Source organism: Schizophyllum commune (genome assembly GCF_000143185.2).
Source record: "Schizophyllum commune H4-8 unplaced genomic scaffold SCHCOscaffold_2, whole genome shotgun sequence".
NCBI classification, from domain to species: domain Eukaryota; kingdom Fungi; phylum Basidiomycota; class Agaricomycetes; order Agaricales; family Schizophyllaceae; genus Schizophyllum; species Schizophyllum commune.
Genome location: NW_026089539.1, coordinates 664,770 through 686,397, shown reverse-complemented (window position 1 = coordinate 686,397; position 21,628 = coordinate 664,770). Strand labels below are relative to the sequence as shown.

At 57.4% G+C, this 21,628-nt stretch overlaps 6 protein-coding genes across 6 annotated transcripts; 2 read left to right on the top strand and 4 right to left on the bottom strand.

Moving 5' to 3' along the window:
* Window positions 1-10: 10 nt before the first annotated feature.
* Window positions 11-5,325, top strand: SCHCODRAFT_02564422 (uncharacterized protein; the record flags this gene model as incomplete). The annotated part of the gene is made up of 6 exons (XM_003037554.2): window positions 11-367; window positions 417-546; window positions 601-1,531; window positions 1,582-2,463; window positions 3,088-3,512; window positions 3,565-5,325. The coding sequence occupies exons 1-6, from the start codon at window positions 102-104 to the stop codon at window positions 5,323-5,325; spliced, it is 4,395 nt and encodes a 1,464-aa protein (XP_003037600.2). The 5' UTR covers window positions 11-101.
* Window positions 5,326-5,381: 56 nt separating this feature from the next.
* On the bottom strand, window positions 5,382-7,275 carry SCHCODRAFT_02609648 (uncharacterized protein). Its single transcript, XM_050344387.1, has 7 exons — window positions 7,163-7,275; window positions 6,909-7,105; window positions 6,357-6,859; window positions 6,231-6,304; window positions 5,975-6,183; window positions 5,601-5,912; window positions 5,382-5,540 (listed from the first exon to the last, which is right to left on the bottom strand). Exons 1-7 carry the CDS (start codon window positions 7,241-7,243, stop codon window positions 5,450-5,452), a joined length of 1,467 nt encoding a protein of 488 aa, XP_050202046.1. The 5' UTR covers window positions 7,244-7,275; the 3' UTR covers window positions 5,382-5,449.
* A 327-nt stretch (window positions 7,276-7,602) lies between these two features.
* On the bottom strand, window positions 7,603-11,521 carry SCHCODRAFT_02490400 (uncharacterized protein; the record flags this gene model as incomplete). The annotated part of the gene is made up of 12 exons (XM_050342927.1): window positions 7,603-7,653; window positions 7,708-8,023; window positions 8,072-8,259; window positions 8,310-8,392; window positions 8,443-8,942; window positions 9,005-9,180; window positions 10,056-10,206; window positions 10,261-10,454; window positions 10,505-10,566; window positions 10,620-11,137; window positions 11,190-11,392; window positions 11,444-11,521. 12 exons carry the CDS (start codon window positions 11,519-11,521, stop codon window positions 7,603-7,605), a joined length of 2,520 nt encoding a protein of 839 aa, XP_050202045.1.
* Window positions 11,522-11,716: 195 nt separating this feature from the next.
* Window positions 11,717-13,851, bottom strand: SCHCODRAFT_02609639 (uncharacterized protein). Its single transcript, XM_050344386.1, has 7 exons — window positions 13,498-13,851; window positions 13,251-13,426; window positions 12,687-13,189; window positions 12,563-12,636; window positions 12,300-12,502; window positions 11,884-12,199; window positions 11,717-11,827 (listed from the first exon to the last, which is right to left on the bottom strand). The coding sequence occupies exons 1-7, from the start codon at window positions 13,552-13,554 to the stop codon at window positions 11,783-11,785; spliced, it is 1,374 nt and encodes a 457-aa protein (XP_050202044.1). The 5' UTR covers window positions 13,555-13,851; the 3' UTR covers window positions 11,717-11,782.
* Window positions 13,852-14,964: 1,113 nt separating this feature from the next.
* On the top strand, window positions 14,965-16,610 carry SCHCODRAFT_02609637 (uncharacterized protein; the record flags this gene model as incomplete). Its single annotated transcript, XM_003037555.2, has 5 exons — window positions 14,965-15,679; window positions 15,726-15,815; window positions 15,864-16,039; window positions 16,086-16,363; window positions 16,423-16,610. Exons 1-5 carry the CDS (start codon window positions 15,305-15,307, stop codon window positions 16,608-16,610), a joined length of 1,107 nt encoding a protein of 368 aa, XP_003037601.2. The 5' UTR covers window positions 14,965-15,304.
* Window positions 16,611-18,202: 1,592 nt separating this feature from the next.
* SCHCODRAFT_0231843 (uncharacterized protein) lies at window positions 18,203-20,289 on the bottom strand (the record flags this gene model as incomplete). The annotated part of the gene is made up of 10 exons (XM_050342358.1): window positions 18,203-18,416; window positions 18,439-18,531; window positions 18,665-18,783; window positions 19,182-19,390; window positions 19,454-19,598; window positions 19,685-19,789; window positions 19,885-19,975; window positions 20,035-20,045; window positions 20,117-20,136; window positions 20,205-20,289. The coding sequence occupies 10 exons, from the start codon at window positions 20,287-20,289 to the stop codon at window positions 18,203-18,205; spliced, it is 1,092 nt and encodes a 363-aa protein (XP_050202043.1).
* Window positions 20,290-21,628: the final 1,339 nt, after the last annotated feature.

Sequence of the window (21,628 nt, the reverse complement as noted above, 5' to 3'; positions counted from 1 at the left end):
TTGTCCTCTTCTCCGACGCTCTCGAGACGCGTGCAGCGCGACGCGTCCTTTGTTGATTAGGCGCCCGTGCCCGCGCCGCATCACCCCCAGCACTCCCCACAATGGCGCGCGCAACACGCTCGGCGGTCGACCCCGAAAAGGTCGAAGACGACGGCGCGGCGTTACCGCCGCAAAAATCGACGAAATCGGCAGGCAAGAAGCGCAAGCGCGTCGCTGGCGAGGATGAGGCGCCCGCGGCGAAGCAGCAGCGGTCTGAGAGCGCGGACGTGGATGCGGCGAAGGCCCCCACGCCTGTCGCGCTCCCGTACGCAGGCGACGCGCATATGCCGCAGGAGGATGCGCAGAAGATGTTGGACGTTCTAGAAGCGTACGCAGACTACCATTGTCGCTTCTCTACTCCCACTAACTCCCCCTAGTATTGACGATCAATGTCTGCTGGATCGAGTCTTTCCCCTTCCCATCGAGCCAACATCGTCAGAACCGGCATCCCACTCCCTGCGCAACCTCCTTCAAAATCCGTCCCAATACCCTCTATCAGCCTTCCGAGTGCGTTCCACATCCATATGTACATCCCTCTCATACTCAACTTGGCCCCCACAGCACGCCATCCGCAGTTTGCGACCCATATCTGCCCACTTCAGCAGCCGCACCGAGTCCCCAGCCGCTAGACAAGAGTACTTCTGCGACCGTGCCTCAGCGCTCCTAGAGGACATATCACGCCATGTAGTGCCCCTGCCCCTAGACCAGGACATTGCAGGTCTCCTACCCGACGAATCTGGGCCCTCCGAAGAACCCTCTTTTGACTTCCCGCGGCCGCCCACTCGCTTCGCGCTAGTGCAGCACCTCCCCACCGGCGACCTCTGGACTTCGCTCAACTCCGACTTGGTAGATGAGAAAGACATCAAGGACCTCTCCACGGGCTACGCCGAGCTCGTCGCCGTCATCCCCGAAGCCGCGCCCGAGCCCGCATCTCCCAAGAATGTCCCGACGCTTGGTTCGTATTGCACGCGCACATATCCGAAGACGCGGGTGCCCATGGAGCCGCGGGTGTGGACATGCGGCTCGTTCATTGACTACGGGCCGTATACGAGCTTCGCGCCGGAGTTCGAGCAGGACGCAATGGAGATCGGTCGCGAGCAGCTGGGAGAGGTCATCTGGTACGAAGAAGAAAGGAGGAGAATACGAAAGTTGCAGAATGCGCAACGGAAGGCGCGTGCGTTGCGGGCGAAGATGCAAGCGGATGCGTCGGCGTCAAATGGAGAGGGTTCGAGCACGGATGTTGTCATGGGAGAAACGGCCGAGGCTGAGCCCGTCGACTGGCGAAAACAGCTGGAAGGGTTGCTACCGGAGGATGCTATCGAGGGCGTGATGGAAGCGCTACAGACCGCCGAGCTGGAGGCGACGGTGCAGGAGCTATTGGAGCGCAACCTGCGCGCTATCGAGCGACTAGAGGACTTGCAGCGAGCCCGCTTGACAGCACGCGGTGGCGACAAGAGCACAGTGGAAGAAGGATCGGAAGAATGGGAACTTGGTGCGTGTCATCGCGTCGAATTTTCGTTCGCCAACTCACAAAGGCCGCAGCCCAAAATATCACGAACTCCCTCACTCTCCTCATGTCCCTCCGACCTCGCAAATCCGGCTCTTCCACTGACGAGGCGCCCCTCATACCCCCCGATCATGTATTGCACAAACTCACCGCGACCCTGCCAACAAACGCGACCCCTGGCTGGCGCGGCACCCTACCCGCCGGCAAGTCTGCCGCGCGCGACAACTCGACCCTCAAGGTCCGCCCTGTCGTCGTGCCCGTCGCGAACGGCGCGTCAGCAACTCCCTCTACCCCTCAAGCCCCGAATCAGTACTACTCATCATCGTATGGCGGGTACCAGCCGAAGCAGCCGGCGTATCAGCCACAGCAGCCAGCATATGCGGCTACGCAGCCCGCGTACCATCAGCAGCCGGCGTCGGCGTACACGTATACGCCCTTGCAAGCTGGCCAGTCGTACGCGACGTCGTATGGGCAGCCGGCGGCGCAGCAGCAGCAGACACAACAGCAACCGACACCATACTACGGCGGGCAGTATGCATATGCCGGCCAACAGCCCGCCTATCAGGCCCAGCCTCAGCAGCCCGCGTACGCACAGCCCCAGCAGCAGTACGCGCAACCGCAACAAGGTTATTGGCAGCAGCCCGCGTATGGCCAGCAGCAACAGCAATCGCAAGCGGCCTACGGGCAGCAACCGGCAGCTTATGGACAGCAACCGGCGTACGGGCAGCAGTACGGGCAGCCGGGCTACTACGCGAACGGCGCGAGCTGGTACAACGCTACGCAGGCGCAGGCCGCGCAACCGGGGTCGGGGAGGGGGACGCCGGTGGCGGGTGCGACGGCGTATGGCGCGGCGGCGTACAGCCCGGTCGCGGTAGCGAATACGGTGACGGGTGGCGGGTATCAGGGGCAGCAGCAGGGTGAGTTGGGTGTGTAGATGGTGGGGAAGATGGTGGCTGACGGGACTTTATAGGCGTGGCACCGACACTACCGGCACATTTGCAGCGTACGGCGACGACGACGTATCAGCCATGAGCGTGTCCATGAAATGTGCACATGCCCATATCCGCGAGAGACGTGCACGAGCGTGCTCGCGAGGTGTACAGTCGTGCTCTTGCCCCCCCCGCTTGTGCAGTACAGTGTCTCCTATGCTTACATTATTCGCTCTCGAATAGCTCATACTTTACCATCTTTTGGCGGACGCATAACCCGCTTAGTACCTAGAACGAATGTTCACATTTGGTTGTATTCTTGATGCAGGAGGGCTATCGCTCCCGTGCTAGCTCTGAAGCAGGGCATCCGTGCAAAGGAGCTTTCACTCTCACCGCCAGTTTTGAAGTCGAACTTCGAACTTTTGTTCGAAGTCCCACGTGATCCTGACGCACTGTGGCGCGTCTGCTCGCTGTCTCCCACGTCCTCAAACTAGCCTTGACCCAAGCTACGTCCCGCCATGCGCTACTTTTTGCGCTCGCACCCCTCGCTGGACCCCGCTCAACAACAGCAACCGACAAGCGCCTCTCAGCCTGCTCATAATGCTCATGAAGTCTGCGAAATGCCCGAGCTCAACTACGAAGAACATGGCTATCTACGATCGCCGCCTGCCTCTGCGACTCCCGGAGCTTCATCTAGTCGACACGACACGTCTTCTGCGCCTACGCATACACCACACGGAACTGCCAGTCGCCGAACCTTAGCTCACTATCAGTCGGCGATCCGTTTGAAAGCCAATGTGGAGAAGTCTCTGAAGGAAGCACGCGCGACGATGAACTTTTGGCGGAAGAAAGCGCGCGAGGATATGGAGTATGTCATGACGCCCTCGACGTCGAAAGCCTCGTCCGTGGGGAGTGATGGGGGCGCGCAGGACCATTTGACGCCTGCGCGGCGTGCGGCGGTGGAGGCGTTGCTGGAGCGGTATCGAGCGCATGCGGCGGGGGGATCGGCCCATAGCTCGACGGACGATGACTCGGAGGTGCGCTGGACGAGCACAACGGTCGATATATGCGCTCATGCAAACCATCTAGAGCTTCAGCGATGGCCTCACGCTCGACTCCATTCGTTTTGTCGCAGGCGCGACCCCGGACGAGCTCGCTTCCATCTTCACCTCGGAAACTGCAGTCTCTGGCGCCCTCTCCGCCATCTGTGACATCCTGTCCTCCGACGGCGTCATACCCTCCGTTGAAGGCGAGAACGGGTCGCGCACGCCTTCACCTACTCTGTCCAGCTCTTCGTCTACGCCGACGGTTCCTGCGGCCGAACCTGTGTCAAGAATACCCCAACTGGCTCGACCTCGCGGCTTGTCTCTGAGCTCTACGGCTACCTCGACGCCAACCAAGCAAGTCCCTGCTTCAACCGTCAAGCTCGTCCAAGCTCGATCTCGCACGCAAGGCGATCAGTCCATCGACTCTGCCATCAGCTCGCCGTCTCGATTTCGTTCTCTCGCTGCGCTTCGGAGTGCCCGTTCGTCGATCTCGTCAAGTCCGCGAACTTCGATTGGCCATCGGGCTATGACGCCGCCTCCTGCTCCCGCTCTGCACTCGACGCCTCCGAAGCCGCTCTCCTCTCGGCTCCGCCGACCTACGGTGTCCTCCGCGCTTAAGGCTGTCGATAGCCCGACGTCGACTTCAATGACGCATCAAATTGACTCACCTCTGCAACCGCGCAAGAGTAGTATATCTGCGTCCCAAGACGAACACCATACGCCATACAAGTCACCTTACGCGAGCACCTCCTTGCCTGCCCGATCACGAATTAAGATTGGCCCGACGCCGCTCAGTCCTATACGCTTTGCCGACGCGCCAAGTCCACCGCGCGCCGTAACCTCGCTCGGCAAGCCCAGCTCGTTGCTCAAGAAACCGGATTCTCTGCTTAACAAGCCCGCGCCTTCGCCCGCTCGATCTGCCGCTGCACCCGTACGACCTACTTCGCTCGCACGACCTTCACCTGTACGACCCGCGAGACCTGCTTCCTCGCTCAACAGTCGCGCACGAGCACTGTCCTTTACCTCCACTCCGCCTCCTGCGCGCCCGCACACCTCGCTCGCATCGCACGCGACTACTTTGCCCGCCTCGCATGCGACTACTTCGCCCACCTCGCATGCGACTACTTCGCCCGCCTCGCATGCGATTAACTCGCGCGTACAGACCTCCCTGGCCACGCACGCGCATGCCTCGCTCGCTTCGCACACTCGCTGGCCCATCCGCGAGACGCCGCCGCTGGTCATCAAGAAGAAGAAGTCGGCGGGGGCGGTGGGTGGTGGGGCGGATGCATTGTCGTTGCCGATGGCGAGTGTTGCACCGCGACCGGCTATCAGTTCTGCTTCGCGAACAACGGTCGGATCTGCACCGCGAACCACAAATGGTTCTGCTCTGCGACCAGCAATCGACGTTGCTCCGCGAACTACAACTTACGTTGCTCCGCGGCAGACATCGCGCTCTACGGTGTTGCGAAATACAACGGGTACTGAGAAGACTACATCGTCCGGTGGGACCTCGCAGTCGGCACCAACAACGCTTACGAGGACGCCTGCGATCTCGAGGGCGGGCATGAAGGCGTCTTATGCGGAGAAGGAGAGTGGACGTGGCGTTCGCGGCGAGGAGATTGGTCGCAAAGAAGGTTTGCGGACGCTCGACCAGGATGCGCTCGTGGTCATGTCGCCCGAGCGCGAGCATGGGTCGGTGCAGAGGATGGATGCGGAGCTGGCGGTGAATCGGGCGCGGGACGGGGGGCAGGTGAGGGTGTCTACTTTGAGGCGGCCGGGCGGGTCGTGGAGGTATAGGACATGAGGGAGTGGTATAGCTACCGCAACCCTGCGGGATTCATGGATTCACTACAACTGATATGCCTTCGTCCACCATGCTAGTCATGTTCAATCACTGTAAGTACACCGGTGTCAAGTTTCGACATCATCTACTTGTGCGTAACAGATTGCCGCAATGAACTAGTGCTGCTCTTGGCAGACAGTGAGTTTCTGAGAACGGAAAGCGGTGGTTTTCTGGCTCTGGAGAAGTTCCCGTACGTGTGAGCCAGTGGTAGGTCAGCCAAGACATGCAAGACGTACTTAGCAATAATCGAACGCAACCTCCCTTCCCTGACCTTGGTGATTTGCACTGTCAATGTGGCCCCCAATTCATCGACCTCCTGGACTGTTAAGCTCTCGTTGCGCGTGCAGATGGACGCAAAGGAAGCTTGAGCCCAGGCTCCGCCAATTCTATGCCTGATGCATAGACTGATCTTGCGGACGTCGGAAAGAGCACCATGGTGGTCGAGGGCACAAGACGCAACCTTGCAAATGTCTTCCATGGCATATTTCGTTGCGAAATTGAGAATTGACTCCCATCTTCGAACGAGTTTACGATCAATGCGCTCCGACCTGGTGTGGGCATGGTTAGTCGGCAGAAATACGCAAAGGCCACATGAAAAAAGAGCACACACCATTCGTATGGGGCGTCATAGAAGAACCACAACATATCTGCGAAAGTCTCCGCAGTCTCTCCTTCAAGTGCAATAGGATAAGCTGCAGTTCTCCCTTCTTCGAAGGCCGTTGAATTAGGACCCGGCTGCGGCAGGGTCAGCATGTTGGCGAATACGGGACTGGTTCGGGACAGATGATAGCGGTGTATGCAGAAGATTGCATCCTCGGCCTTATGACGACGGTCAACTCTGTTCGACTAGTCAAATGGAAGCGCACCTTTAAGTAAAGATCCCCTTGTGTGGAACCCCAGACGGGAGGGCGTATATCGAGAGTCTGCTTCGAATGCGTCTCTGGGGAGATGTGTCATCAAGGCTTTACGACTTTTAAGAGTTGAGTGCGTACTATTCGGTTTTGGGATGGCGTCGCATATGGAATCCAGGAATGGCGATAGTTGTACCTCGGCAGTGCATTCCCAATGGTGCGTGGCGTCCTCGTTGCAGATATGAACGCCGTGAAAGCAAGTCACGGTCGATGCCGGTGTGGTGCTCCAGGTAATGCATTTCGTGCATGAGTCAGGCGACCGACAGGTGCGAGTCCTTCTCGCACGCTCGACCTCCTCGCGATATCTAGCCAACAGGGCCGTCATCTCGAAACCAAGCTGAGAGCATTCCTGTGGTGACAGAGGGTCCTGGCGCGACAGCACACACTTGATCTGAGGCCCCATCCAATCGTTCGGTAAGTCGTACCGCACGCAAAGCGATATCTTGCGGACATCGCCAAGCTCGGCTCCAGCTCTATGGAGCGCGTAGCAAGCGACCTTTGCGACATCTTCCATCGAGAACTGTTCTGCAAGTGCGAGGACAGACTTCCATGTCTCGTTCATCGATGATGTGGCCGTTCCGAACCTGCATATGATCGGTTCTGTCTATTCGCCGCGCAAATGGGTCACAATACCAATTACACCCCGACTCGTAGTAGAACCAGAGTAGAGCCTCGAAGTCCGATGCTTTCACGTCATCGAGACTGATCGAGCAGTCGTCGGCGCCATCGTCCTCGAGTGGAGGGGGTGGGGTCATCGCCAGCAAGTCGTCGAAGTACGCGGTAGATCGCTGAAGATGGTAGGCGTGGAAGCGGAATAACGTGTTCTCCACCTGGCGAGCGAGGGTGAGCACCGTCAAGCAGTTCTCGGACAAACGTATCCTACTTACTTTGACGATGACATCCCCTTCTCCCATGTAGTACTTGCTGCTACGAGTAGGCGGTAGAGCTGACTCTCGGGATTCCTCCATGATGGTGGTCGATGAGAAGAAGCAGATAGGCGCCGTGATATCCTGAGGCCAGGTGTTCGACACGAGGCCCGCACTATTCCCTGCAGCGTCAGCGTAAATTTATGTGTTCGCGAAGAGTCAGAGAGTGGTGATACGCCTAGAATAGCTGGCAGAATACGCTCAGACTGGGTCAGACTGACCCGCCTTCATCTTCGTTTCAAACGAGCCGATGACTAGGTATTGATACGCCAGCAAGCTCCAATGAACCATCACCACCACATCGTTCAGCTCATGTAAGATCAGAAGAGATACAATGTTGGCAGCTGTCACAGGTGCCGCAAGGCGGAGGGACGTCGACTTTAAGGTCGGGTCACAGGCCATTAGCTGGACTCTATAATCGTTTCGCGCACAATTCCTTCCAACGCGTCCATCTGAAAGCCAGCACCGTCAGCATGCGGTCGAGGCGGCTGACTTGAAGAACTCACCTGACTCCCACTCCTGAAGAACCTCTCTCGCGCCAGCGCCAGGAGCGCAATCATGTCGGCACCAACTTCCCTCGCCTCCGCGACGCTCAGCCCTTGCTCCCTCCCGCAAACGTTCTTCAATGCTTCCAAAGCCCACTCGAGTCGGATGTTGTGACGAACGCAAAGAGCTATCTTGCGCACGTCACCAAGCGCGTTGCAGCGATCCAAGGCGTATGTAGCGACTTGAGCAGCTTCTTCCATGTCGAACAGGTCGGCGAGGCGCAGGACGGACTCCCATTTTGCTTGGGAAACAGAGGGATCCGGGACGGTTGGAGTCCTTCAGAAGGTTTAGCAACGGGGCCTGATCAATGGCAGTTGGGCATACCACTCATAAGGCGATTCATAGAAATACCAAATCAGATTCATGAAGTCCTCGGCTTTGACGTCGAGAGGTGTGGCGCCTTCTACGTGCTTCTTGGCGCGGGTAGACTTCGGAAGAAGATACATGTCCGAGAAGACCTTAGACGCCCTTTTGAGGTGGTAGGAATGTAAGCGATACGATTTGCCCTCAACCTACATCTGCGCATGAGCGAATGCAAACGAAGAGCGCATCGGCGACTCACCAGGAATAGCGAGTCACCTTGAGTGGGCGCCCGGGCTATATTTCTCTTCTTTTCTTCTCTGTTGTTCTCGGGCGTCGCAACAGCTAGAAGCGATCAGAGAATCGGTATAAGTAGAAGCTTGGAGCGATCTTACCGAAGAGATCCTCGTCAGTGAGCATGTCGTCCACAGCGTCGCGTGCTGACACCTCGCTCAGCATAGGGCAAGCCTTCTGGTGGAGCTTGTTGCAGGTGTGGACGCCGAGAAAGCATACAACATCGGGATCGTCGTCGTCGTGCCCTGATTCCCAACACTTGCCCGTCGACGAGCACTTCTCAGCTGCCAGCGGCAACCTTGACTCCATTAGAGCGTGCCGAGCTGCCGTTATGGCGATCGTCATCTCGATATCAAGCTGTTTGCCTTCTGCGAGATTCAACGGCTCCTTGCGGTCGACGGTTCGAACGAGTTCCTCGAGAACCCAGTTTTGGTCTCGGACGTGCTTTGCGCACAGCGAGATTTTACGGATGTCATCGAGCGCGCCCATACGGTCGAGTGCGTGGCTGGCGACGATCGCAACTTGCCGCATCTTGAGTTGCTCGGCGACGAGCAGCACGGACTCCCATTGTTCCCTGTATGTCTGGTCGACGAGGCCGAACCTCAATGCCACATCAGTCAGACTCGGAGATCACTTGCTGAGTATAGCGTTCGAACGACTCACCATTTGTACGCAGACTCGTAGAAGAACCAAAGGAGGTTCTCAAAATCGGCACGTTTAACGTCCGGCAGCACGATGGAGCCAGTGCGACCCTCCTGACGCGCCTGGATTTCTTCATCGAAGACATCCGTGGCTCGGTACAAGTGGAAAGAGTGGATTCTGTACGGCCATGTTTCGACCTGCAACGACGTGTCAGACGGTTTTCGATGTCACGACTGAAGGCCTCGTGCTGACCTCGAGGACAATATCACCATCTTCGTAAGAGTATATGGGCTCTACAAACCTAACCATGCCGTTGGATATTGATGAAGACTGTAATCTTCAACAAGCGATGTTCGCGAGCCAGCAAAAATCTGGCAGATATCAGGCTTCGAGTCGCCTTCGGTAATTCGAGTCGCGACGGAACAAGGTCGACACACCCTGGACGGCATTGGAAGCAGCTCAGATGCTGATCAAGGAGGAGCTGAACGTACCTAATGCGCGTACCAGTTTCAAGTCAATGGCTAATGGACGGTGAAGTTCAAGACAGGTAAATACGAGAAAGCCGCCGCCCCCGGCTTTTGCCGAACCGGCACACCGGCATTACAAGCGTGGACCCACAGTTGGCAGCAGTTGATGCCGTCCAAACAACGATGACCATACCTCTGTACGCAAGCCACTCTGACTGACAACTAATCCGAAACAATGCACTTTCTGATACCAAGGCGAATAGGAGCAGAATTTGTGCATCACGCTGGAACAGTGGACTACGTGCGTGCTCACAGGTTTGCAGAGCGTCGTAATATATTCTCTATCTGCTGTGGCGAGATCAGCCGAGGTCGCTAAGGGGCGAAGCAAGTTCAGCGCGCGCGCCTTCGAAAGTTGCGATCTCACGCACCTTGCTGCATTCTATGCAACCTGACCTCCCCCGATTGACCATTTCCCTTGCCTCTGCAATGGCGATTGCCAGGTTTAGTCCCAAAGTACAGGCCTCCGCTCTACTTAAAGGTGCATCGCGTAGACAAACGTGCTTAACAGACTCTGTCGCCCAGGTCATATCGAGGCCGTGACGAACAGTTAGGGATATTCTGCGTATGTCCGCAAGACCGATGTTGTGGTCCAATGCGTATGCTGCCACTTGCGCGACTTCGTCCATGGAGAACTTGTCAGCGATCAAAAGTATATCCTCCCAACGATTTGCAGTTTCGAGATTCGCGGTATGCGACCTGGCGATGGCGTGAGGACGATGTAGATATGCGTCTAATATACCGACGACGCACCACCCGTATCCGGAGTCATAGAGGAACCAGAGGAAGCTTCGAAACTGCTCCGCCTTGGCGTCGATGACGATCGGGTTGACCTCTGTCGTTCCCTCGGTAGTGTTGTGGGACTTCGGGATACTCAGCATCCCTGCAAAGACTCTAGACGCTCTTCCGAGACTGTATGGGTCGACAGAGCAGACAAGATCCTCTATCTGCGGCAGAATCAAAAGCTATGATGGACACTGGCAAAAAATGATCTTACCTTGAGGTAGAGGTCGCCCGTCCAGCGCGGCCGTGGACGTAAGTTGGCCATCGTGACTATTTCTGCAAGCACTCGCCGATTAGAATCGAGGTAGGACACCGATCTTCCCAGGTACCTTTCGAGAATATGTCGGGGTCTATGGAGTTGCTGACGACCGTCTGCACATTCGGACGTAGACCCTGGATGTAAGACACGTCCCTCTTGGGACAGGGAGTGTTGTGATGCCCCCATGATGCACAAGTGTGTACTCCCCCGTGACAACTCTTCATGCGACTACACGGCATGCATTCTAGATCCTGAGGAGAGCAAGGCGAAGGTTCCGCAACGGGAAGGGTTCGTAACTCCTCACGAGCAGCAGCCAAAGCAGCGACGGCGATGGGGGACCCGATCTCGGCCGCCTCGCTCGGAGTCAGAGGCGCGTCGCGCGAGATTAAGCGCTTCAACTCTTCAATGATCCAGTCCTTGCCCATGCCGTGAATGGCGCAAAGCGCGATCTTGCGTACATCGGAGAGGGCGCCTGCACAGTCTAGGGCGTAGCAAGCGACCTTCGCCGACCGCTTCATGCCAAACAGATCCGCCAACCTCAAGGTGGACTCCCACTTGGGCGTGAGGGTGGGATCGGCTGTGCTAGACCTTGCATGACTGTGAGTACATACGCATCGTCAGCGTTGGAGGGCGGGCACACCATTTATACGCCGACTCGTAGAAGAACCACAACAAGTGCTCGAAGTCGCTCGCCTTGACGTCGTCAACTGCAAGCGGATTTGCATCAATGGAGCCGACGTGACCCTCGCCAGGGTTGGCACTCTGGCTGGCAATTGAATCATCAAAGTATGTCGTGTCGCGCTGCAGATGGAACGAGTGAAAGCGAAACAACGTGTTCTCTGCCTGTCGAAACCGTGAGTAATGAATTCGGTACTTTCATCGTAGTCCACTCACGCGCACAATGATGTCTCCCTCGTCGATGTAGTATGTGTCATGACGAGTCACGGATGCGGAGATGTCGGCAGACTGCATCGATGGTGGTAGCTCGTAGAAGAGAGGTAATAGGCGCCGCGATGGCCAGGAGCATCCTGCCGACTACCGAAGCGCGCGCGATGCCGAAAGAGAAGACCATGAGGTTACCCTTGTGACGAGGCCATCGTCCGCTCAATGGGCCCAGTCGCGTGGTGGACTGCATTATCGCGGATGGACAGATAAGCAAACAGAAGCGCGATAGTGGGCAGACGCCCATTTTGTGTCATCTTACACGGCTGCCAAAGTTGTACTTCATCACATCTACTGCAGCATTACATTGCGTACAATCTCTTCCAGGGTACTTTCCTTTCCGAAGGACAGCATGAGCTTGGAGGCCACACATCCAGGGCAGACGCACTCACCTCTCGCCCATTGCAGATAAATCTTTCCCTCACCTGCGCAACTAGCGCCGTCATCTCCGCGCCCATGCCCTTCGCCTCTTCCACGCTCACCGCCTGCGCCCTGCTACACACGTTTTTGAGCGCCTCGAGTGCCCACTCGCGCGAGAGCGCATGCCGAACGCAGAGCGCGATTTTACGCATGTCGGACAGCACCCCGCAGCGGTCCAATGCATATGTGGCGACCCGCGCGACCTCCTCCATGTCGAACATGTCGGCGAGCGCGAGCACAGACTCCCATTTTGTGGACGTGGCGGGGGCATCAGGGATGGTTGGCGTCCTGTGTGAAGTTAGTCAAGAAGTGCGGCAAGCCATGAAGGATGTAGAAGGGATCAGGCGAGGAGGATGAGATAGTGTGACAAGTGGATGGCAACTCCCACCATTCATAGTGCGACTGGTAGAAGAACCAAATCAGGTTTTCGAAGTCTTCGGCCTTCACGTCGAGAGTGATCGCAGTGTCTGCCACGGGTTCGCCTGAGACTGCGCCCTCACTGGTCGATTGCGGCAGGAGATACATGTCCGCAAACACCCTCGATGCTCTTTTAAGGTGGTATGAATGCAGGCGATATTGCGAGTTTCCTATCTTTGCGAGCGTCAATCATCGTTTCTTCCATCGACGCATTGCAAACCATCTATGACCGACCTTGAAGACGGCATCGCCTTGTCCTGGACCCAAGGCTTCACTGGCATGCAAATCATTTCCGTTGGGAAGAGGGGCTAGGATGAGGGATTGGGTGAGCTCAGACGATTATATGTCAAAAGCGTACAAAAAAGTTCGTTCTCTATCAGGACGTAATCCTGCACTGATTGGCGTGCTGTGACGCTGGCCACAGCGGGGCACTCGGTTGCGATATGGCCCGATTCGCCGCACACATGCATACCGCGTACGCAACGAATCGTCCTTTGAACAGCATAATTATGACCTCGCGGGCAGAGTCCAGGATACTGGCATGGGATGGGCATATACTCCAACCTATGGTAATGTTCACGTGCAGCCGCCAGTGCAATTGAAGCGCGAGGTCCGATCTGGCAGGATTCCTCGTGGGTGAGAGGCTGCTCTCGTTCGACGACTCGTATGAGTTCTTCCATAACCCATTCCTTGCCTCGGACATGCTTGATACACAGGAGAATTTTGCCAATGTCGGATAACGCCTTAGCGCAGTCGAGAGCGTGGCTCGCGACAATCGCCACCTGCCGCATCTCGAATTTGTCTGCGAGGAGCAGGGCCGATTCCCACTGATCTTTAAGTGAGTCGTCTACGAGGCCGTGCCTTGCCGCCGTAATCCGAAAAGATCAAATGTACATCCCAGGCGGGATTGCGCGCGGCTCACCATTGATACGAGGACTCGTAGAAGAACCAGAGGAGGTTTTCGAAGTCCGCGCGCTTGGCGTCTTCTAGGATGATGGGCTTAGTATCGCCCTCGTTTCTCTCCTGGATGTCCCTGTCGAAGTAGCGCGTAGCTCGTTGCAGGTGGAATGAATGAATTCGGTAGGGCGTAGACTCGACCTGCATCAGCTAGATGTCAGACAGCTCGATGCAGCGCATAGCGTTAACAGAGTCTTGTGCTCGTTACTCACCTCAAAGACAACATCGCCGTCTCCAAATGAGTACTTGGGCTCCGCGGCTTCAGCCATGATACTGAATATAGCTCGAGACCAAGCAGAGCTACAACGGCGCAGATCACGGAATATGGGTGGATCTCAAGTCCCCTTCGGCAGTCTGGGAAGCAGTCGCCAAGGGCGTGTTTAGCGCGCGCCTGAGATGCACCAGTTGCAGAGATGGCAATTTTCAGGAATATTGGGGGAGCGTAGCGTGAAGCGGCCTCAAGGCGGGTCAAGTTGCTTGAAAGAACGTCAAAGCGAGCAAATCCTACAGTTGCGGATGAGAGGTAAGGTCACCGCTATGGAGCTATGAGCGATGGTTCTATCAGGACGCAAGTGAGGGTAGCGGGCAAGAGTCAAGACCGTGCGCGCTGGCGCGCCGGCAATCGGGATTTGCCGAAACACGTGAGCTGGACCCACAGCGTCAAATTAGATACAACAAAACACAATGATGCTTGCATAGGCGACCATGCATGGCATCGGAGTTACCATGGCATGCCACCTGTGAAACATGGGATATATTAGACATATTGTCGAAGGAGGACTGCTGCACAGCTGAGCGTCGATTTTGCCTTCTTCATATCACTTGCGTGTGTGGGCACAGCGGTTCGAAGATAGTAGTGCTCGTTTAAAACATGCTTTGAAGCAAAGAGCGTCTTGAAGCAGGTCAAAGCCAAGTCACTCGATGAAGTTGAGGTCGCAGATGAGATGGAAAGCGCACAACTGTATTCAGATGCAAAACGTCTCTGCTGTACGAAAAAGCCAGTGAAAATTAGTATCAGGTGGTCAAGATGAATTGAACTCGAGGGAGAATAGACCGTATTTGCACCAGGTTATACAGGCTTTGTATTGACCTTAGTCTACGGCGACAAACATTGAGAATCTGGTCCCTCTTGATTTCCGCGTCGGTCTTGTATTCCGTACATACAAACCCTATTCGGCTCAATGCTATATTGAGCGGCTCGTACAGCGACTCTCCGAGCCAGCGAAGGAAGAGCGCTCTCAATGGATGACAGCTTTGCAGCCCATCATGCAGGACTTTCGCCGCGCATGCCTACGACCTCATTGCGCCTTTCCCGCCGCAAAGAGCAGTCGTAGCGGCCTGCTTGGGCGTGCGACGATGAGGTGTGATATCGAAGACGTACGCTGATTCAACACCGAGCTCTTCAATATTCGTGCAAATACTAATTGAGCACTGAACCAGGAGTGGAGCTGTATCGTCGATACGGAAGTGGGTATAAACCGGTGCAAATACGGTCTAATGAAAGAGTATTTCTCAGGTCTACCAGGTACTCTGAGAACCGATACTTGCTCTCTTCTGAGCAATTATGGAAAATGCCACTCAAGCTCTGAAGAAACCCTGCTTCCTTCCAAAACAGATCCCGCTGGCGCTGTCAATAAGGTTCCGCGATGTACTTGTCCCCAACCACCACCATCGCTGCTCACCGCCGCCGCCGCCGCCTCGAGCTGGTGTCTGAATGACGACCACGAAGTACAAGAATGAAGGCACCTGCTACACGTGTTGATCGAAACATGTGGCCGGTGCGGTAGCGCCGTGCCATTGTCTTCTGCCGAGCCAGTGCTTGTGTTCCTTGGCCTTACATTTTTCGCCTTGTGCGCTCTTTCAACGACCTCCCGAGCCTTTCACGACCCCAACACACCTCCACTCCTTGCGGCTGGCCGCATCACAGACTTTCGTTCTCCCACGACGACGTCCAGGCTTTTTCCGCGAACAATTTGAGCCACCGGCGCTCCCGTTGCTGCGTTCCCATCCCCTCCCATCATGCTTCCTACTCTGCTCCCCCTCGGCCTTGTCCTGCTCTCCCTGCAGCCCGCCCCAGCGCAGGCCGGGGTACTCCACAATGTCCATAGCTTCGCGAAGCGGCACACGAAGCAGTTCGCGCGCGATCTCCGTGTGGCGTTCGGCGGGATGGTGCTGCCGCGCGACTCATCGGAAGCGCAGCATGTGCTGTACTGCAAGGTGTCCAGCGGGAGCTCGTTGACCTCGGACGGCGACGGCGATGATTCGGATAGCGGGACCTCCCCCAGTGGGAGCGGCCATCACTCGGGCTCGACGACGAAGACGGGGACCGCGAGCAGCGCTTCGGCGACTGCAACCTCATCCTACAATTCCCCATGGAAGCTCAAGACGGAGAAGGTGAGATGAGCTCCCTCATTCCGGCCCTGTCCTGATCAATTAAAAGTCCGGCGACTCGTTCTTCGACGGTTGGGATTTCTGGTCGACCACTGATCCCACAAACGGCAAGGTGACTTATGTGGACGAGGATACAGCGGTCCGTGTCCCTTCCATCTTCCCCACCTCACACGCTCATCTTTTGCAGCGCAAGAACAACCTCATCTCGGTGAACGACGACGGGAACGTCATCATGCGCGTCGACACCACAGAGCAAGTCTCCGATGGCCGCATGAGTGTTCGCATCCACTCCCAAGACGTCTTTACCGGTGGCCTCCTCATCCTCGACGCTGTCCACCTCCCCACCGGCTGCGGGTCTTGGCCGTAAGCGTCCCTCTCTCACCACCCTCCCCCGCTAACGCCCCACCAGCGCCTTCTGGACTAACGGCCCCAACTGGCCCACGGGTGGCGAGATCGACATCGTCGAGTACGTGCACGACTACACGAATGACCAGGCAACCGTGCACACCGCGCCGGGCTGCAGCCTCCCGACCGACAGCGCGAAGGAGCTCAATATTACCGGAAGCATTGTTGGCGGGACGAACTGCGCCGCCGCCGAGACCGGCAACCAGGGCTGCGGCGTGCGCTCCCCTGACAAGCACAGCGCGGGTGCTGCGTTCAACTCCATCGGCGGTGGGGTTTACACGAGTGCGTTCATACCCCACTTTATCCCCTAAACTCCATCAACTAACGCACGCTCCTTCCAGTGGTCTGGGACGACGATGGCATCGCTGTCTACTTCTTCCGCCGCGACTCGATTCCCGACGACATCACTGCAGGCGAGCCGCGGCCTGACCTCTGGGGCACCGCCGCCGCGCGCTGGCCAGCGAGTACATGCGATCCGTACAAGTACTTCTACGACAACATCGCGATCTTCGACACCACGTTCTGGTGAGTGTGCAGGTTAATTTTCGCAGGGGAGGGGGAGGGGGGACAAGGGGGAGAAGGGGCGAGAGCGCCGCGCCGTCGGCGCGCGCGAGGGGGGAGGAAGGAGGGAGGAAGGAGGGAAGAAGGGGGAGGGGGGAGGGGGAGGAGGGGGCGATGCACGCGCGAGAGCGGAGGGTGCGCGAGGGCGAAGGGAGCGGCGCTCGCGCAATGGTGAGTAGGGGAGGGGGGCATCTACGAAGGGGGAGGGGGGCATGCACGGAGGTGGAGGGGGGCATGCACGAAGGGGGCATCACGAAGGTGGAGGGGGGTGCACGACAGTGAGGAGGGCAACTCACAAGCGATGGCCCCCACGAGAAGGGTGGCAGGGAGGGCCACCCAACGCGCGTAGTTTAGCTTTAGTTACGACACCTGTAGTAGATAGTAGAATGAATAGAATCTGTTGTGCTATGCTACGACGAAGCCCCCCTTTTCTCCGAGGACGTGTGCCCTCCCTTAGGAGAACGCGCGCCCGCGTCGATTGAGCACGAGCCCCCTCGAGGAGAAGGGGCGAAGGGAATTGTACGAAGGGGTGCGACAGTGTTAATGAGTGAGGGACGATGGCGAGCGGTGGAGGGGGTGGCGCAGGAGGGTGACGGACGAATTAAGGGCCGAAACACGTTGACAGAGTAAGTACGCACGAAGGGGAGGGCGAGAAAGTGCGTAAGGGAGAGGTAAGAAGGTGAGCAAAAGCGGGGTGAGCAGGTGAGCAAAAGCGTGGTGAGAAGGTGGGTAAGGGCGAGATGGGGTGATGGGGGAGGGCAGTTGCTCGAGGAAGCGCTCGAGGGATAATAAACGATGCGAGAAAGGAGGGGGTGGGGGAGGGCAGTTGCGCGAGGGATGGGCAGAAAGGCAACGGGTAGGGAGGGAGACGAGCTAAGCGAAGGAGTTGCGAGGGAGGGAAAGACAAGGCGAGGGGGGAAGGGGGGAAGGGGGGTGAAGGCGATGAGGTAGGCATGAAGGGGACGGAAAAGGGGTGAAAACGAAGGGGGAGGGAGGAGGGAGAGGGAGGGGGAAAGGGGACGATGCGAAGGAAAGGGAGAGGGGGGCACGAGAGACAGGAAAAGCTATAGTAGAGGGGTACTTACCTTGCGTCGGGGTAGGTCTTGTGCGATTTAGCTACCGTTCTCGGTCAACATGTAAACGAAAGCGTTATATTCGAGGTTAGGGAGATAGTAACTACACCCTTGTAAATCTATGTACCGGACCCTTCTTCATCGCACCACGCTCCCCTTTCCCACCGAGATGCCCCCTCGCGTCCTTCGATAGGGCCCTCCCCCTTCGCTCATGGACAAGTCGCGCCCTCACGCGACAAGCACCCTCTCCTCTCAACTCAAGCCTCATCGCTCCTGCACTCCTTCACCCCTCTGAGCAGCTTCCCACCCGACGGAGGGCCACGCGCGGCGGGTCAGAAAGCGACCTCCAACCTCATCGCACACTCCTCTCCCTATCAAATCCGCACCCCCCAGGATGGAGAACTTGAATGCGCACCTTTGATGCGTCTACGCTTCCCTTCTCGCGCTCGGAAAATCCACCCCCTCCTTTCTAAGACGAGAGTCAGACTCAGGCGACCCCCTTGCTTATTGCCGCGCGCACAAAGAGAATCCCCTCTCCAAGTTGCACGCGCACCGCCATGAGCATCAGACAGACCCCCTTCCCTTCCGCTCCCGTCGTTCGACACCCCCTCATCGTCGAGCCGACAGGGCCCCAAACCCCTACCCTCGTCGACTCGGCGGGGCCCCTTCGCCGTTTTACCGGAAGCACCACCGGCCAAGGCCTGCGGAACAGGAAAGGCGCACCTGTCTAAGGCGCAGGGGTACCCGCGCCACCGCCCCTTCGCGCGGGAATGGGGGCGCCGTCGATTTGCAAAGCACGCGTTCAATACTGTCGGCCTGTCAGCGCATCCGTAAAGCCTTCCTCCGCTAACAAAAATGAATCTCACCGTGCGAAGGTGAGTGACGCGACGCCTTCGAAAGGAGACCCCCCTCCCCACTCGCGAGGGGGGCGCCAAAGGGGCCTCCCCACCTTCCCCAACCCCCCTTCCACCAAGCCTTTCGGCGCTCGAAACGCCCCTTCAGCCGACCGAGGGTGAATAGGCATGTAATCACGTCGCCTGCGCGCGAGGGGGCGTAAGTAGGAATATTCTGAAAGGAGGTCAGTACTGTAAAAATGTGGAGGGGGGAGGGGTGCGGGAAATATATGTATCACGGTGAGTTACTAGAGCACGGCGAGGCGCTCAGGGAGTAAGTATCAAGTCGGAAGGGGTAGGTGACGAAATATTAGGAAGGGGGCGATCAGCGAAGACGTGTCAGTGAGAACATCAGTAAACTGAGGAAAGCGTAGGTAGGGGTACAAGATAGGTCGGTAGGGGAAGTAAACGAAGGTAATGGGGGTGAGCAAAGGGTAATGAGATGGTGCATCAGTAGTAGGTGGATAGTGAAGCGGGTCAGTAAGTTGTGAGAGGGGGTTAGGTTACTATCTAATCAAATCGAAAGCGGGGAGGGACGTGGGGCAATCCTGACGGAGAATGTCGGGGACTCACTTCAAATGTGTAGTGGATGAGCCCAGGGAGCCCGCCGTCGCGTCGCGCCGTCGTCGGGGCCGATGGGCGCGCGCCGTCGTCGAGGTCGACGCGTCGGGGACGGCGAGCGGCCGTTGAGCAAACTCGTCCGAAACTCGTCCTGTCGGCTGGATCTTCGCGCTCGGCATCGCGCTCGCTGCCCACGGTCAGCGCATGGCGCACGGACTCCGCTGCCTGTCGTCGAGGTCGCTGCGCACGATGAGCAAAGAAGGAGCAAAAAGGTCAAAACTCACCTCGGTCGGCGTCCCGCCGTCTCAAATGCGATGCACTCGCTGTTCGTAACCTGCTTTCCTGCGCATCGGCCGTCTTCAATGCCCTCGCGCCGCCGCCACTGTCGTCGCCGTCGTCGTCGCCGTCGTGGTCGAGCGCAAGTAGCCTCTGCGGGGGAGAAGCGGCGCGGAAGAAGCGAGGGGAAGAAGACGTTAGAGGTTGACATTGACAGGCGCCCACAAGATGCAACTCACGTCATATGTGGGCGCGAATGGGCGCGAGTGTGAGCCCAATGGTGTCGGTGAGCGTGCAGATGGCTGGGGAAGGCGCACGAAATCTGAGGCAGCGTGGACCAGTCTCTGTATGAGTGATCAGAGCGACGAAGAAGCAGATTAGTAGGCAAAGAAGTGTCATGAAGCCCATCGAGACTGCGGCATTGCAAAGAAACACTCACCGTCAGGTAGAACCAGATCAGTAGGGCGTGTAACCAGCGCGAGCAAAGAGCGCGTCGTCGCAAGGTCGGTTGGCCAGCGCTCCGAAAGACCTGGATACAAGGTGAAATCAGCAAAAGGCCTGAACGCGTTCTGTATGAGCTAGACTTACCAGGAATATCAGCTACGCTTGCGTCGTCGAAAGCGCTAGGCATAGCGAATTAGCGAAAGCGATGGAGCCTTGGTCACGCTTACCTTTGCAGCGAGTGAACGACCTGGTAGACGGGTCTCGAAGGCGCGGTCAGCATAGGTGCCGAGAGTGATAGCAAGAGAGAGGACGTACAAGGATGTGAAGGGATGAGCGAGGGATAGGTGGAGGTCGCTACCAGTGAAGGCGCTTCGGATAGGCAGAGGGAGAAGGAAATCATGCTGGCTGATGTCGCTACTGACCTCCGCGCCCGCCTTAAATACTCAATCCCCCTGCCGTCCTCCGTCTTCCCCCGAGCTGGGCTCCTCGGCGAGCGCTCCCATCGCCCATTCCACGCATCCAACGCGCATCCTAAATCCATTCAAATGTACGCGAGCGGCAACCGATTAGCTCACCGCGGTCGCCACCGAAGATTGCGCGCGCCAGAGTGGAAGATTGGGGTCCAATGCTCCCCGGGGCGGCATACATCCTACGAGCTTTACGGCGCGATGAGTGCCCAGGTCGCGTCGAATACACGTACCGCGGTACCTCCGCAGTCAGGGGGCGGCGTCAGTGGGCGACGGGGTCGGGGATGTCAGTGCTGCTGGCTGAACTTTGCCGGGCGCATTTCCCAGCGCAAAGGACGCCTCCTTCGACGTCTACCGGTCGCAGTGCTCGCCAGAAAGCAGAAAACGAGTTCAAGAACGTACATAAAGTGACTCGTGACGCGTCACAAACCCGAGGTGCCCGTCGAAAAAAGCCAGGAAATTCGAGGTGGTGGTCAAGCGGAACGCGATCAAGCCCTTTCTCCTTCAGGAAGGCCTTCAGCTGCTGCGAAGGATGCGCGCCTAAAGGCGCCCCGCGTCCTGCGTCGTCTCCGTCCGTCCCACCGCTTTCGAGCCTCGGGAGTTACCGAAGCCGTTGCCGCTCTCGAAGCCACGATCCGTCCGCGAATCTGTGCGGAATACAATCCCATTACCTTCCATGAGCTATTGAGCTCGCAGAAAATCGCCTGCGAGAGCGCGCCCACCGCGCCCGCTGTCACCGCACCACGTCAAAATAAGCTCCGAGTATCAGGGTGCGTCCCTCGGAAGAATTCCGAGCCCGGAAACGTACGAGACAGAGCGGAAGATGAGGAGAGGATTTGGGGCATGGGCACTCAAAGCTTCCTCCTTGCGATTAGGTGCGGCGGAGGCACAGCACGTCATCGTAATTCGTATAGCAGCAATCTGGAAGCGGAGATGAATTGGAGTCCGAACTTGCGGCATGTGGGAGATGGGAGGGGTGGCAGAATGAGGGGGAGGAGGAGAGGGTCGCGCATATGGCTGTCTGTGGTTAGGGAAGGCACTCTGCGCGCTCAGTACATGCATGAGCATACTTCCTTACCGTGTTTATGTACTTTACCAGCCAAAATATCGTGAACAGAACATATAACGAGCGCGCAGAAAGCGACGCCACAAATTCAAACCACCACCTTTCGCGTCGTCCATAGCGCCCGCATGCTCGGGCAGCGATTTTGACTGCAGAAGCTTAGTCTTGAACATCAGTCAGTTCGATTTAAGCAGTAATAGTTATCACCC